General features: G+C 33.9%; 1 protein-coding gene across 1 annotated transcript in view; it reads left to right on the top strand.

Moving 5' to 3' along the window:
• The window catches only part of DMAP1 (DNA methyltransferase 1 associated protein 1), a 230,379-nt gene extending 228,123 nt beyond the window's left edge, over positions 1-2,256 (top strand). Inside the window, exon 5 of the mRNA XM_089597385.1 lies at positions 1,927-2,256. Coding sequence (XP_089453511.1) covers positions 1,927-2,034 — 108 coding nt within the window. The 3' untranslated portion in view covers positions 2,035-2,256. The remainder of the gene's footprint in view (positions 1-1,926) is intronic.
• The last annotated feature ends 13,920 nt before the right edge of the window (positions 2,257-16,176 follow it).

Below are 16,176 nucleotides of genomic sequence, written 5' to 3'. Positions count from 1 at the left end.
ATTTTGCATTCGCATGACGCGCTTGGAGAGTTGACGTGAAACGCTCCATTTGTATTAGGATACATGAGTTTTACTGACGCAAATTGACATTAAAAACATATAAAGCAAAGTTGTTTAAAAAAAAATAGTTGGTATTGTATTTCTATTTCAAGCACTATTGCAAATAAATAGTACATTCAAAATTTAATCTGGGGGCCATAGTGTAAGAACACTTCTTGGATTGTTAAATTTTTCCTTGTATATTTGACCCCCAAAATGACCTTAAACGCCAATTTTTATGATTAAATTAAAAAGATCGTGCCTTTATAAATAAATATAGACTTTTACATTAACACATTTTACCTCCACACGCACATACAAGTCGGGGATATTGACCGAGTTAGTCATGGCAGAATCACTCATTTATGATTTAGGTAATGCTTTAGTTATGAGAAATTTAGAGCACAACGATTATTATGCATTACTATTATCTAATTACAAACAAGTTTTCACGTCAACGGCTAGCGTTTTTTTCCTTAGAAGTATCTACTTGAGTCAGCATTAAATCTATTTTCAAATCCAGGTAGTTTTTGATTTCCAAACTTTTAATAAAGTTAATTCATCTAAATCCAAATAGTTTATAAAATATTTGTAGTTTTCAATACAGTTTCTTTTAAACTTTTAAGTTAAAAATTTATAGCTATTTTTTCTCCACACTATTAATTTATTTCTATGATTCGTCCACATATTACATTGGCTGTGATAAGCGTCATAATACAAAAAGCATGAACTAGCTACGAAACCGAGCTTTCGACTGTCATAAGATTTAGAAAAAATGAATATTGAATTTTTTTGTATCAACGTTAAAATGAAGCTGCAGGCTGAAATGGTTAACCTAAATTTAAATAATCTGCTAGATCACAAATAGCTTGAGCTTATTATTTTACGTACATGTATTCAATAATCTCAATGAACTTTTTAAAAATCTACTGCATTTCATGAAAGTTTTTATGATGGATTTTTTTATCTACAAATAACAGACCTCAAGTAATCGTAGTTTAACACTTGCATGTATGCTCATAAATGACTAAAGCAGTTTGGTACTAAAGTCAGTAACATTGCTGATCGTTACTGTTATGGAACATTGTAGTTCTTTAATAAGACTGTGTTTTCATTGTAACAATCATTTTTCTACTACAGAAACTGAAAGCGTACTTCTGTGTTCATTTGAAGCCAAAGACTCATGTCATTCATTATTTTGATGACGTTGAGTTTTGATTTATGGGACAGTCAGTCAATCAATTTAAGAGCTTAAGTCAAGTAAACTCTTAGGTTTGCATTATAAATTTATAAACTACAAAAAAAATTTTCAGGTTAGGTTGGGTAGCTTTGATGAAAGGCTCAACCTAAGAAACTATAGAACTAATAAGTTTGAATGTAAAGAGATACACAATTTTGTAGTTAAAGTCGAATGAGGTATGGTGTTCGCATGATTGACCTCCAACGTTTTTTGGGTTAGGTTATCCAATTTCACAAAAGTAAGACTGAAATTGTAATCAGTAAACCAGAAAATATACAGAAGACTTTGTGTGGTATTCTATGTATGAAAAAAAAAATTTGGTTGTCCTATGAGATTGAGGTATTGAATAGAAAATTTTTTCAATGTAACTCTGATAAAAGTTTAATTTATTAATAAAACCAAATTATAAAAATAGTATTCATACTTTAGTGAAGAAGTTAAATTGAAAAAAAAAATTCTTCCACCGCAATGGGTCGGGACCTGTTTAGTAGTAAAAATATCTAATTAGTCAAAAGAATTGTAGGAGGTTTAAAAATTTGCCGACTGAATTTCATAACCATACCATAAATTTATAAGTAACATTACACTTTCATCTTTTAACATACTTTTATGTGCTTACAAATTGTAATACAAAGACTTTTTTTCAGACTCTTTTGATACCATCATCTTTATACTCAAAAACGGATGACGATACTAAAATTGATGTGATTAATGTCGTAGTATCACCCTGTGCAGCCCATCTTGGATATTTTTAACCATTATGATTTTACCCAATTTGAGTTGGAACATGGCAGTAAAACTTCCGTTTGGTCTTCATCAGTACTTATAATTACAAATATTTAATTTGTGGCTTTTACCGTTAAACCGTTAAAGTTATTGAGTTATGATGTATTATGAACTAGATTATCACACCAAAAATATTGCATATGTAAACATGAACTATATTAAACATAGAACCAATAAAATTTTTATCGGAAGTATTTATTAATTATATTCGTAAACCAAACTTATATTTTTCACAATTCAGTATGGTAAATTTATTTTTGTATTCTTCTTTTCTGTTTGTATAATACTTTTAATATTTGTAAGAAAGACTTAATTTATTAGATCACGGTAAAGTTTCAGTAACAAACTTTTTTACTTTTAAAAACGCTTCATAACATATTATTTACGTATTAATATTAAAATTTATAACTTGTCAAAAAACATTTTTACAGTGTTGGTTTTAATTTGAAAATTAATGTATGTATACAAGGTATGCTAATTTTCATATCTGGTTGGTAAAGCTAGCGCTTGTTGTACATGTATTTTCTATATCTAAGAATAATATTAATAACTCTCTCTAAAGTATATAGTCCGGAAAACGATGGCAAAATGACTTATCGTACTTCGGGCACGACCTAACTTTGACAGATTGTAGTACTAAGTGAGTGAATAACGATGAGCTATAGCAACCCTATGAGACCGGTGGCAATGCATTTTTCTACTTCGGGCACGATGAAACTCATGTCAATGTGTAGGTCGTGGCGCATACTTAACGAAAAAACTGGGTTGCCAGACAAATCCGGTGGCAAAGGCCAGGCAACCCACATATACTTAGCGAATATACAGAGCTCTATGTACGTGTACGCCAAAGACTGAAGGGAGAAAGATGACGGACGCATACTAACTAAAAAGGCTGGATACATATACACACAGTAGTGTTCGGATATGTCCAGCATGTTTTGCCCTCCAATAGCTCACATTCAATTCATTTAAAAAGGGGAATACAAATAACAAATGCAATTTTAAATGCTTTGTATGAAATAAAAATTATTAATTATTTTTATTAATGAACAAACATACATGAATGTATAGTACATAATACAGCTTAACTACTACTATTATTAACTTAATCTTTGACGATATTATCAAGGTCCATATCAAAATAACTGACATCGAGAATTTCGTCTTCTTTTTCTCTCTCATATATTTCAAGAATATCGTTAACGCTTGACGGCACTGGTACGCCTTCAAACCATAACGGATGAACTGAATCATTTTTCTGAACTCAACGATAATCTTTGTACTTAACATCCATACAAGATTCTTGCACGACATTTTGCCATATACATGTTACGTACATTGAACGAAGTACTTTCTGTTTAAGAGTTTTGAAGCAAGGGGGAATCGTGCATCAATCAAAATTTGTTAATGTTTTGAAAAAATTTTCTCTAATGGAATTGGACATAAAATAAATTTGAAATTTAATTAAACGTGCAACATCCACGCTTTTACAGTCAGTTACGTTATATATATTGCAGGTGAACTCGGTGTCATCCAAAATATTTTTATCATTTAATTAGCGAAGAGTAACTGAAATTTCTTTTCTTTTTTTTGAAATTTAAAACGGTCTAGCCTTGCCTTTTTTATAAAACAAAGCAGTATAATCAGATCCAGTATATGCATGAGAACCTGGTAACGCTTTGCACAATTCATCACCGAGAGTTATTGCTAATTCTGAACAATTTATGCAATTAATTATTTCTTTTTTTTAACCCATACTACTTAGAAAAACTGTAATATTTTTAAATTTATGCATATTTCCAAGCAAAATTATTAGAACATTAGTATCAGAACACTTTATCATAACTGAAGAGGTCGGTAAGGAGATATTTATTTTTGACAAATGGAATATTATCCTTGTGTCAACCTCTTCATGAAAACAAGTAAGCTCACTAACTTTCGACTTAACGACAGTTCCCCTACACAATAATAAAAAAAACACTTTTCCTCAACGGTTAATTATATCTTTTTCTTTCCCCTTACTGGAGCCATAGAAGTGCTGGAAAAATGAATAGAAAAAAAATCTGTCAGAGCTTCTTTAAATTTAACATTTTTTAAACTTTTTGCAAAATCGTTTGGTCTAGTTTGCGACGAGCCAGCGGTTGCAAATGGAATATTGTATTCAGCTCTGCTATTGCGTTCACAATCATTAATATAAGGTGTACATTTTTAGCAGTAGTATTACATACTTCTTGTAAAAAAGTTTCAGTGATTTTTCCGTAAGTCTGCGGTACAATCGGTCCTAGATGGTACATCAAGTAAAAACCGTCAATGATTTCAGTGTCAATGTGAGTTAGAACAGATGATTTGATGTTTTCGTGCAACAGATTACTTAATACAGATTTTCCTGTTTTATGCATCTCACCGGTGGCATGCCATGAAGCAGGGGGTACCAGTGCTAAGGGAAACTACAAACAGTAAGCTAATTAAATTTTTTCTTCCAGAGAAATACCCAATAGTCATCCGAAAATATATCTCTTCATTTTCACAACTACTTGCTTATTATTCGTTTTGCAACTCTTTTTTGCAGCCTCCGAAACAAAATTCATGATTTCATTTCTTTTTATTGGTTTGGCAAGTCTCAATTCATCGCTATTTCACTCTTATATAAATTTTATTTTTTGCTCTTCTCCTGTTTTGTTTGCATTTAAAAAAAAGCTCGTTGTCTGCCTGGAAGCTGTTGGGCCAGTAATCAGATTAAATAAGAACTCTTCGTCTACATTATATCTGTACAGATTAATGTTTTTTTTGTATGCAATTTACAATAGAATTCATACAAGGTTCATCTTTTTTGATGCGATGTGGTTCTAGATCGTGTGTGTTAGATTCAAGCGAACTCATACCAAGAGCCTCCAAAAATACTGATATTACTTTCGTTCGTACATTATTGATCAGCGCCTACCGCTGCGTAGATACGATCGAGTTACTTAAATAAGTAATGCCCGTTAATATATTAGCAGCATTTGCATTTATCGTTTGCTTTAGTGCAAGGTCTACGGGAGCCCGAGAAAAATAGTTGTCGGTTCTTTTTACTATAAATGAACCCGTTCAAACAAATCAAATCATAAATGTATTTCAACATCCATCTCGCATAGTTTTGCTGATTTAAAATGAAAAAAATTTTAGTTAATTCATACAGCGACGTCACGTACAGTTAAAAAATGCTTGTCCTAATGCTGTGGGACAAAGAGAGAAATTGATCCACTAACATGACATACAGAAAGCAATACTTAGCTATTAGCCCGTGATCATCATTTAATGTTGACTCGATAAAAATAAGGTTATTATCAATCACTGTTGCTAACGATTCTTTAATTTCTTAATTCTCGCAATTCTGAATGGGAGTGCCCGTGATTGGTTATAAATTTTTTTATTAAAATGTCTACATCAACTTCGAACTTAGAAACATAATTTTTGATACGCAAATTTTACATTGCTACTGATAACAAAGGGTGCAAGCGTTTGCATCTATTAAAATGCTTGGCATCCAAAAAACCACTAATATATCAGTAAATCCTGACGAATCAATGTATTTTCCGAGTGCGTTGAAAACACATCTCCATATGGAATGCTTCCAAATTAATAAACACATTTTGAAATTTTTGGCCTTTTTGTAATTAAATTTCTTCAGCTATTTGAGCTATTCCCAAATCATACGTTACGAATATGTGCTTTTGACCAAGTCTTTCGCGATCTTCACAGCGTTCAACAGAGTCTGGTAAACGACAGAGTACGAGGTCTGTTAGGCATTGATTTGAGGCAATTACTCTAATGTTTGAATTTCAGTGGTATCAATGGTCAATTTTGTATTGAAACCCGTCCACGAAGGGGTCCCAGGAATGTAAGAATAACAGAAAGACCACATTACATTTTTAAAAAAAGACTGCTTCTGCGCAGACATACATTCTGCCATAAATTTTGAAATTTCATCAATTTTGTCAGAAATTAATTTTGTCTTAGCAACCGGTTTGTTGACATACAGTGTAATTTCTCTCGGTAATTAAATCATCAAGTTTTCGACTCTTGAGAGGGAGGGAATCTTAGGATTTATCATTATTCTGGTCATATTCATCATTGTATTCGGCATCGGTCCTTTTAAACTGATATATAATACCCACAGCACCGTGTAAAGTGTCTTCACCAGAAAGTGTATCTACAAATTGATCGTAATTATCGTATGCCACGTGAGTCCTCAAATTTTAGGATTTTCGTACACTGAGAGGGATAGTATTGTTTTGTTTCACAGTGGTATACGTCCATTCTGTCTCTATTTTCTCCGTGATAGAATAACTGACTGCGTGTCCAAGTTTGTTCAAAATATTTACAACTTTTTTACTGTGTATCAATGGTTTCATAGTTATACCCATGGAAATATGTTTTGCTAGTTTAACTCGATCTTTTGTTATAATGAAAGTTCTGTCATCGCAAATTAACCTAATCATAATGAAATCATCCGTAGAATTTTTCTGCGTGTATCTGACCCTTGTATCAAGTCACACATAAATTCAAAAAGTAACTCAGGTATCTCTGAGTCAGTAGTTGTTGAGTAAGCTGGCGTTATTTTTGTGGATTTTGTTTCAATTCGTTAACTTTGTTTTTTATTTTATACGCAACATTTACAAAAAAATTTTTTTTTTAGCTTTTTTAAATTGCGCATTTCATAAGAAGCGTTTTGCGATTCATTTGATTTTTTAATACGGTTTTTTTGTTCATATTGTATATCTTCGAAGGAATAGTATGATATTATTAGCAAATGCGTTTTCAAGTTTCATCTGTAAATTTTTTGTCGAATAGAATTCAAAATCTTGTTTAGTGAACTTGTCTAACAGTTCATACAACAAGTTTTTATAATATGCATATAAGTCGCTTAGAAAAAAGATTTGACCATTGTCTAAAATTTCTTTTTTAATAAAAATGGATAAAACTTCAAACGCATTATTGCGTACTGATATAATCTTATGTCATCTACCTGTGGCCTTGCTTTTACTTACGAATTTTTTACACTTATATAGAAATTGTTTATGACACGGCCTATGATATAGTATGACCACCTTATCCTTTAATTTTTTATCAAAACACTATCGCACATCATCTCTGCTTGTTCAATTATTTTTTCTATCAACTCTTTCGATGATCATACTGTTGGATAAAGTTTTTATTTATTGAATTTTTTCCCAACCTGTTCGCAAAAAATGCATGATTTGTCTACTTTAACCTCTTTTGATAAGTCTGTAGAAGCTGGTGATAAATCTTAATCCGGATGTGTTTCGGTATGTCCAGCAGAATACTTTTTTACTCCTTCGGTTGTTGCATTTAAATTCCCAGGCTCATTGAAACTGAGAGAAATAGCAGTAGATTGGTGAACCACAGCAGTTGGAAATGTTGTTTTGAAAAATTCTGGCAAAGCTTTCTGATGATGAAAACAAATAAGAAAAATATTTTTTTTTTTAATGGGTACGGTAACGGTGCAGTTTATATTATGCACTTCCGATTAATGAGAAATTCAAATATATAGCATATTTTTTTATGCTGAACAATTAGGGGTTAAAATCAAGCCATAGAAATAATTTTTTTACACAATTTTTTATGTCGAAGATATTCATCAATTTTGTCACTGACGACAACTTATACTCATATACGTGGTCGGCAATTACACCAGGGGTAATAGTGATTATTTTTGTAGATAATTTTTAAACATTCGTTAAAAGAAAACAATGATTTAAAATTTTTAATACTTTCCACGGTCCAATTTAAATAATAAATTTCTCAGTATAATAAACTGTGTCACATATTATACGCACATCTTTTTGAGATTCTTATAGAGCTGCATCGCTGGGCCCGGGAGTATTGTCTTCGATCTTATGAGTCTCTTGTCCGGTTTCAAGTGATTTTTCAGACTCACATGAAATATGAGCAAATATCAAAAATAGTTAGCAAGTTTAAAGTTTTCGGTAAGTAAACTTTATTAAACACATTTTTATGAGCGTAAGGATATTAGTCGAATGATGCCCGGAATCAAAGATTTTTTATCTGTGAAACAAAGTGATGGTAAGTGAGTTCACATGTAGAAGAGACTTTTGTTATGTAATTTGAACGAATGTTATGCTGTATTTAAATCTGAAAATGAGGCTATAAAACAAAATTCACTCAGTTTGACAAAATTCACTCAGCTACGACCATCTTATTGTGTCTTGGCTGGAAGTAGCGGTACACACGTGGTTTGCGTGTGTGTTTATCACGAAAATGTAAAATTAATTTTGCACGGAATCAACATTGAAATGTTAACAAAAGATACACGATTGCCGTTAAAATATTATCATGGCTGTATACGTGTGATTGTTTGTGCTACAGCAACGGATTCGTGTTTTTTAGGCGATTGTTTGGATTGTCTAAATACAAGGCCGCTAAGGAAATTTTCACGTAAAACATTCGATTATAACAATATTCATGAGGTCAAATTTGACACATGGATGCAAACTCACCGATATACAATAGCTAGCCAAACTATGAAGACTCATGAGTAGTTGAATATATTAGCTGATAAAGAAATTAAATTAAAAACCTACGATTTTTTTGCCTCTAAGCAAGCAGCTTTTATAAAAAACCTGAAAGGAAGTCTTGATATTAAATATTAAAAATATCAATAGAGTATTATTCTTATTCGGTAAGGAAAAGAATATGCAGATTCCCGGGTGAATGATGTTGAACTCTTTATTAGTGATAATTATAAAATACAATTGACGGAATAACAAGTATACAAAGAATAAGTCGATAAAACAAATCGAAAAAGGAGATCGCATGCGGTCGTCACAAGAGAGTCAGACCTACTACCTCTTAGTCGCTTTTTGCAACCACCCCATACATCATACCGTGACTACAGCGCCACCAACGCTCTCCCTGCTTGCCGACTCGCATTACTATTACAGGCAGGCATCTACTGTATAGTTTCTTTTACACATATACACACTGTTTCAATACTCTCCCTTAAGAAACTGTATATCTTTTTGTTTAATCTAGATTTTGTTTCATCAAAACATCTTTTGATGCAAGACCAAGCTTAGAAATTAAATACATAAATTTTGGCTTTGCCAAGGCCTTCGTAAGAACATCGACAATTTGTTTATCTGTAGTTACATATTTTACATCGATTATGTTATCTCTATACAGATTCCATACATAGTGATACTTAATGTCTATGTGTTTCGTTCTCTCGTAGAACTCTGGATTTTTTATCAATCTCATCGCGCTCTGATTATCTACCAATAATGTAGTTTCGCTATTTTTATATTCAGAGTCGTTTTCATTAGTTACATTTGATAAAACAGTAGCATTACACTCACGCAATAATCTCCTGATCCATACGATATCTTTTGCTGCGCTAGCCGCACTGATATACTCAGATTCTGTAGTCGACAGAGAAACGCACGACTGACGTTTGCTTTTCCATACTATAGCAGCTCCGGAATATAAACAGACAGTACCCGAAATTGATTTTCGCGTTTCTTTGTCGCTACCGAAATCTGCATCACTGTAAGCTATAAAGCTACCTTCTTCTCTGTAATACAAACCATAGTCAGCTGTTCCTTTTAAATAGCGTATTATTCTCTTTACTAGTAGCCAGTGACCTTCGCTAGGGTCTTCTAAATAACGCGATACAATACTCGTAGCAAACGAGATATCTGGTCTGCTAACCTTTAAAAATATGAGCTGACCAACAGCTTCGCGATATGGTATGTTCGAAGTTTTCTTACTAAAATCATTCGACTGCCAACTAGTCTCGATTGGCATACTTACAGTATTCGCGTTCGACATATTGAATTCGCTTATAATACTTTTTACATAACTCTCCTGGCTTATGAACAATGAGCCGTCATTAAATCTAAAAATATCCACTCCAAGGAATTTCTTCACATCTTAAGTGAATTTTACTTTAAATTTTTTATTTAATTTTACAAAGAACATATCTATTAAGTACTCGTGTGAAGCAGCGAGAAGTCCATCGTCAACATATAACAACAAGAGTAACCTTTCCTCTCCTCGAATATACGTATAAAAACAAGGGTCAACTACGCTTTTCTTAAAACCGTAATCTAAGATAATTGATCGAAAAGATCAGACCAGCACCGAGCTGCTTGTTTTAACCCGTGTATACTTTTTATCAGTTTACACACACGGTTAGTAACATCACTGAAGCCGTCCGGTTGCTTCATATAGATATTTTCTGGTTATTCGCCGTGCAAGTGAGCAGTTTTCACATCGAATTGACCGAGACATAGATTCTCATACGCAGCATTGGCGATGAAAATTCGAAACGAGTCAAAACAGGCTACAGGACTAAAAATCTCGTTATAGTCTACCCCGGCTATCGGCGAATAACCTTGACCGACGAGACGAGCTTTAAAACGCACGCTTCCGTCGTCGTTCTGTTTATGTGAATAGACCCATTTACATCCTACAACCTTTGCGTTAGCGGGTTTTTCTACTAAAACCCAAGTACCATGCTCGAGAACAGACTGCATTTCGTCTTTCATCGCGAGTTTCCATTCGTCGCTATCGATCGAATTTACTGCCTCATGGTAATTTTTAGGAACAGTTTTGGAAAAGTGAGATAACACACACCCGTAAAAATCTGTTTTTCGCCGTACGCGTTTCTCCCGCACGTTACTCGAAATATCAACAATGTCTTTGTTTACGTTACTCTCTGGCGGAGCTTCGGCTTCTTCAGCTAAATCGACTTTATCCGTATCAACACGCCGATCGTCACGATCCTTGGAGCTACTTTTGTCTGCTTCGGAAGATACTTGTTCGTCGTCTCGAGCTTTAGCGTTTTCGAGTTCCACGTTCGTACTAGCTAATTTTTCTAGTTTAAATAAAACATCACGGCTAACGATAACATCGCGTAGCTCTGGTACATACACGCGGTAACCCCTGTATTTCTCAACATATCCTACAAGAATACCTTTCAAAGATTTACTATATAACTTTTTCCTTTTTTCCTTAGGAATGTGAACGAAGCATTCCGTGCCAAAAATTTTCAAATGATTAATATCTGACGATTCACCCGTCCACAACTCAAACGGAGTTTTACCCTTTACTTTAGTCGGACCCGTTTTATTTAAAACGTAAACGGTAGTATTAGCGGCCTCTGCCCACAGAAAACGCGGGTCCTCTGTATTCGAATACAGCATAGATCGAATAGCTTTTACAATCGTTCGGTTTTCGCGTTCTACAATACCGTTCTGTTGCGGTGTATACGGGATCGTCGTTGTATGTTTTATACCTTTACTTTCGAAAAACTTCTTGTTTTTCTCGTTGACGAACTCCTCGCCGCCGTCACTTACAATCTCTTTCACATTGCTATCAAATTGATTTTCAACTTCATTACAAAATTTTTGTAAACATTCTGAGGTTTCTGATTTTTGACGCAACAAATAAATTATTCAAAAACTAGAAAAATCATCTTTTAGAAGGAGAAAGTATCGATTTTTACCAAGTGAATTTGCTTCCATCGGCCCGCATAAATCAGCGTGTACAATTTCTCTCGGCTCTTTAGCACGATCAATTCTACTGTGAAAAGAGTTTCTATGTTGCTTGCCGAGTGCGCAACCATTGCAAAACTGGTCGTCTAAACTGATATTCGTACCTACAGACTTCAAAACATTACGTACATGCTGTTTGTTTTGATGACACATTCTCTCATGCCAAAGCTGTATGCTATTTACTTTATTCGCCGAAAGACTCGCTTTTCCAGGTACAATAACCTCTAAATCTACTTTCTACAAATTCCCTACCTCAGAACAGTTTGCAATAACAATGTTATTATTCGGCAAAGTGCAAGATTTTTCTTTATCCTCGACTCTAATATCGATACCTTTTTTCGCACTAGCTTTAAGAGAAAACAAATTTACATGAAGTCCGGGCACAAACAAAACATCCTAAAGCATGCAACTAATACGCTTATTTGCAACGATAGTTTTTACATCTAAATTACCGAATCCATACGCAGGCTTCATGCTCCCATCTCCAAAAATCACAGACACCGGCTCTTCAAACTCAGTGAAGCCCAGAAAATACTCCCGACGCCAAGTCATGTGGTCCGTGCAGCCAGAGTCAAGTATCCACACGTCCGTCTGTTTCTGCTCCAACGTGAAACCAGCAAGCGCCATTTTCTGCACGAGCTTGATTCCAGCGAGCGCCACTTTCTGCTCACTGTTGTTTGTTGTCAATTTCGTCTCTACGTTACTTCCGAGAACTCGCTTCAGACAGTCACGTATATAGTGATCTGGAGAATGGCATTTATAACATTTACCTCTTCTTGAATTCTGAGTTTTGTTTTTCTTCTCGTTTCCCTTTTTCTTATTCTCATTTGTTGAATTCAAATTTTCAAATTTCTTGGTAACTAAGGCAATCGCACGACTCTCTGAATCACTCTCATGGCGGCGTATCCTTGACTCTTCTTTCATTAAACGTGCAGTTAAATTTTCAAGAGTCTTTTTCTCACTAACTTCGGAGTCCCACGCGCTATGAAAGTGATCATATGCTTTTGGAAGACTACACAAAATCCGGGATAGCACCATTGATTCAGGTACTTCACTGCCTAAATTTTTCATCTTAACCGCGAAATTTTCTAATTTCGACAAATTCGCCACGACACCTTCGCTTTGATCCCATTGAAACTCAAAAAATTGCTTTTGTACTAAGGACAAATTCTCATCTGACTTCATCTCGTATACTGCACTAAGCTTGGCCCACATTTCACGAGCAGTTGTACAGTTCATGAGAAGATCCATCGGTTTCTTTTCAACGGTTGAAACGATCAACTTTCGCGCGGCTTTGTCGGTTTTCTTGAATCTCGCTACAGCAGCCTCATATGTTATTTGCTGTGTAGCAGTGGCCTCCGCGGTAAGAGCTGCAGGCAAAACCAAGCTCCCTTCACAAACCGCCAATTGGTCGTCGTCATCTTCGAGATACGTACGCACCACAAAGAACTACCGATTCCAATTGTCCTGATCTCTTAATTTTTCGATTTTGAAATTTGATTCCATCTCGACTTGACTTGCCATTCACACAACACTAAACACAAAAGAATTTCCACAACAACACTCGTGACACGTGGTCTGGGCCCACAACCTATTAAAAATATCAATAGAGTATTATTCTTATTCGGTAAGGAAAAGAATATGCAGATGCCCGGGTGAATGATTTTGAACTCTTTATTAGTGATAATTGTAAAATACAATTGACGGAATAACAAGTATACAAAGAATAAGTCGATGAAACAAATCGAAAAAGGAGATCGCATGCGGTCGTCACAAGAGAGTCAGACCTACTACCTCTTAGTCGCTTTTTGCAACCACCCCATACATCATAGCGTGACTACAGCGCCACCAACGCTCTCCCTGCTTGCCGACTCGCATTACTATTACAGGCAGGCATCTAATGTATAGTTTCTTTTACACGTATACATACTATTTCAATATTGTAGATTAAGAATTAATAGTTTGTTTTGATTTCGCTGAAATCTACGCTTTTGTCGTTCAAAATGCAGCGCAATCATTTTATTGAAACAACAATCAGGCCACAGTATTTATAGTTGCGATTTATTACCGAGAGAAAAATGAACCGAAGAATAAGAGCTTAGCAATTATCTCAGATGATTTAGTTTACGATACAGCCGCTGTTTACGAATAGCAAAAACACGTTTTAAATTATTTAAAAAGTCATTTTAAGCCTGAGAAAATTTATTACATATCAGATGGCGCAACTCAGCATTTCAAAAATAAAAATAATATTGTTTAATCTTCTCCATTGTTATGGAGACTTTAAGATTTCTGCTGGCATTTCCATGCTACAGCACATAGCAAAGGAGCTTGCGATGGAGTTGGGGCCAATTTAAAACGAGGAGAAAGGCGCTGAAGCCTGCAATAATTTAATTTTTGAATACTAACTACTGAAGATTTGTACAATTGGGAAAATAAATGCTGCAAAGAAGCGCAAGTGATTTTAAGTCCTAAATCTGATTATGATTCAAGTGGTAAAGAATTAAAAGAGAGGTTTTCAAAAGCTGTGCTAATTTCAGGTACTTTACAGTATCATGCTTTCATACCCAATCTTAAAGGTAGACTTTTGATATAACGATTTTCAGACTAGAATTTTTCCGAACATAAAGAAATTGGATATAGAGACGGAAAATAAGAAAGGCAGAAACGTTTGTAAGAGGAAACAGTCATCTGCTTCTAAAATACCTAAGAAAAAAAAATGACGAGAAAAAAGGTAAAGGGAGAAAACTGTATATAATAAATGTATGTAAGTGAAAAAGTTGTAATATATTGTAGGAAAATAGCTTTGACGTTTAATATAATTTATTTTAAAAATCCAATGAAGTCAAACAGTAGGTGTGCTCCGCCAGCGAACGAGGCGCATTGCACGGTGCCCCGCAGCACCGCATTAAGCCGCGGACCGCTTGTTCGACGCTTTATATCTTGTAAACTATTGCTCCATCACACCGTGAAAACAATATATCTGACGTAAAGAAATCTCATCTTTCGATTGGGACTATTAAAAAAATATTAAAAATACCCTTTTGGAGATAAAAGACATTTTGTGTATTTTTTTGGTTAAGTAGCCATATTTTTGCAAAACTAATAACATTATCGGAATGCTAAGAAAAAAAAGCGTTGCTTATTTATTCTCATTATTTTTTAAAATGCATTATGAGGTTGCAATCGTGAGCCGAAAAGTGAGTGTTTTGCCGCTCGCGTGCCGCGCTGGGATATCCATTGTGAAACGCCCCATGTATAAGTGAATAAGATGTATACTACATATATATATATAAATATATATATATGTAAAGGAAATATATTTCCTTCATTCAAATCTGCCGCGCTTCACGCATAGTAATAGTTTAGTTTTAATATGGTAACATTTAGTTACAGTTTAGATATACTGATAAAGAGAGATAGAAAGAACAGGAGATATGAAAACACGTGTATAAAATTTTCACAAACAAATTAAGATTAATAAAAAGTTTATAAAGATAGTGTAAAGGTATAAAAGTAACAGAAGGAATAAACTTTAATTGTCGTTTCTCTTGTTACAGGTAAGATTGTAAATATTGTACATAGAATTGTAATATAGGAAATAAAACTTTTCATCTCTTGTTACAGAGCAACAAATTGAGTTTTTATTCTTGAAAATCTTTAACGAATAATAATAATAAGATAATTGTCTTATAAAACGACAATTCTAGTAATAATGGCCAAAAGATTACAGTTTGAATTCTCACTGGTGGCATCACCAAAAGATTCGAAGTCAAATACCATGATCATAACCTCAATTACAACAGAAGAGGGTAAAAAATACATTCTACCAGAGGATACTATATACATAGGCACTCATAAGGAATTAATGAAGACAGATAACTTCAACAAAGTAAAAAACAGCTTAAAAAAGAGACGTCAAACGATGAAAATCTGGATTACTTTATCACCGGATTTGGAACCAGTTTATATGGATGATGATGGTAATGTACAATTCATGGATATGTATTTAGAAGAAGTAGAAGAACAAAAAAAAAAGATGAATTTGAAATAAAGATAGACCATTTAGATAATGCAAAGAGATATAAGATAGAAAAATTAATTGAAGATTACAAGACAGTATTCGCAAAAGATAAGTACGATATCGGAACAGTCAAAGACTATGAAGCACATATAGATTTACTAGTCGATAAATATTGTTGTAAGAGACCATACAGATGCACAGCTGATGACAGAAAAGAAATAGAACAACAAGTATCCAAATTATTAGATAAAAATTTAATAGAAGAATCATATAGCCCTTTTGCAGCCCCTGTAACGTTAGCGTTTAAAAAAGACGAAAATAAACGGTCCAGACTATGCATAGATTTTAGGGATTTAAATAAAATCATAGTACCGCAAGCTCAACCATTTCCTTTAATAGATGATTTAATTATAAAAACCAGAAATTGTAAGTATTTTACGACGTTGGATATAAATTCAGCTTTTTGGTCGATTCCCCTACGCATTGAAGACAAAAATAAAACCGGATTT

This window comes from Copidosoma floridanum, unplaced genomic scaffold (genome assembly GCF_036245765.1).
Source record: "Copidosoma floridanum isolate Cflo_tuat_1 unplaced genomic scaffold, Cflo_Japanese_pri ptg000004l, whole genome shotgun sequence".
Taxonomy (NCBI): Eukaryota; Metazoa; Arthropoda; class Insecta; order Hymenoptera; family Encyrtidae; genus Copidosoma; species Copidosoma floridanum.
This window is presented reverse-complemented; position numbering and strand designations above follow the sequence as displayed.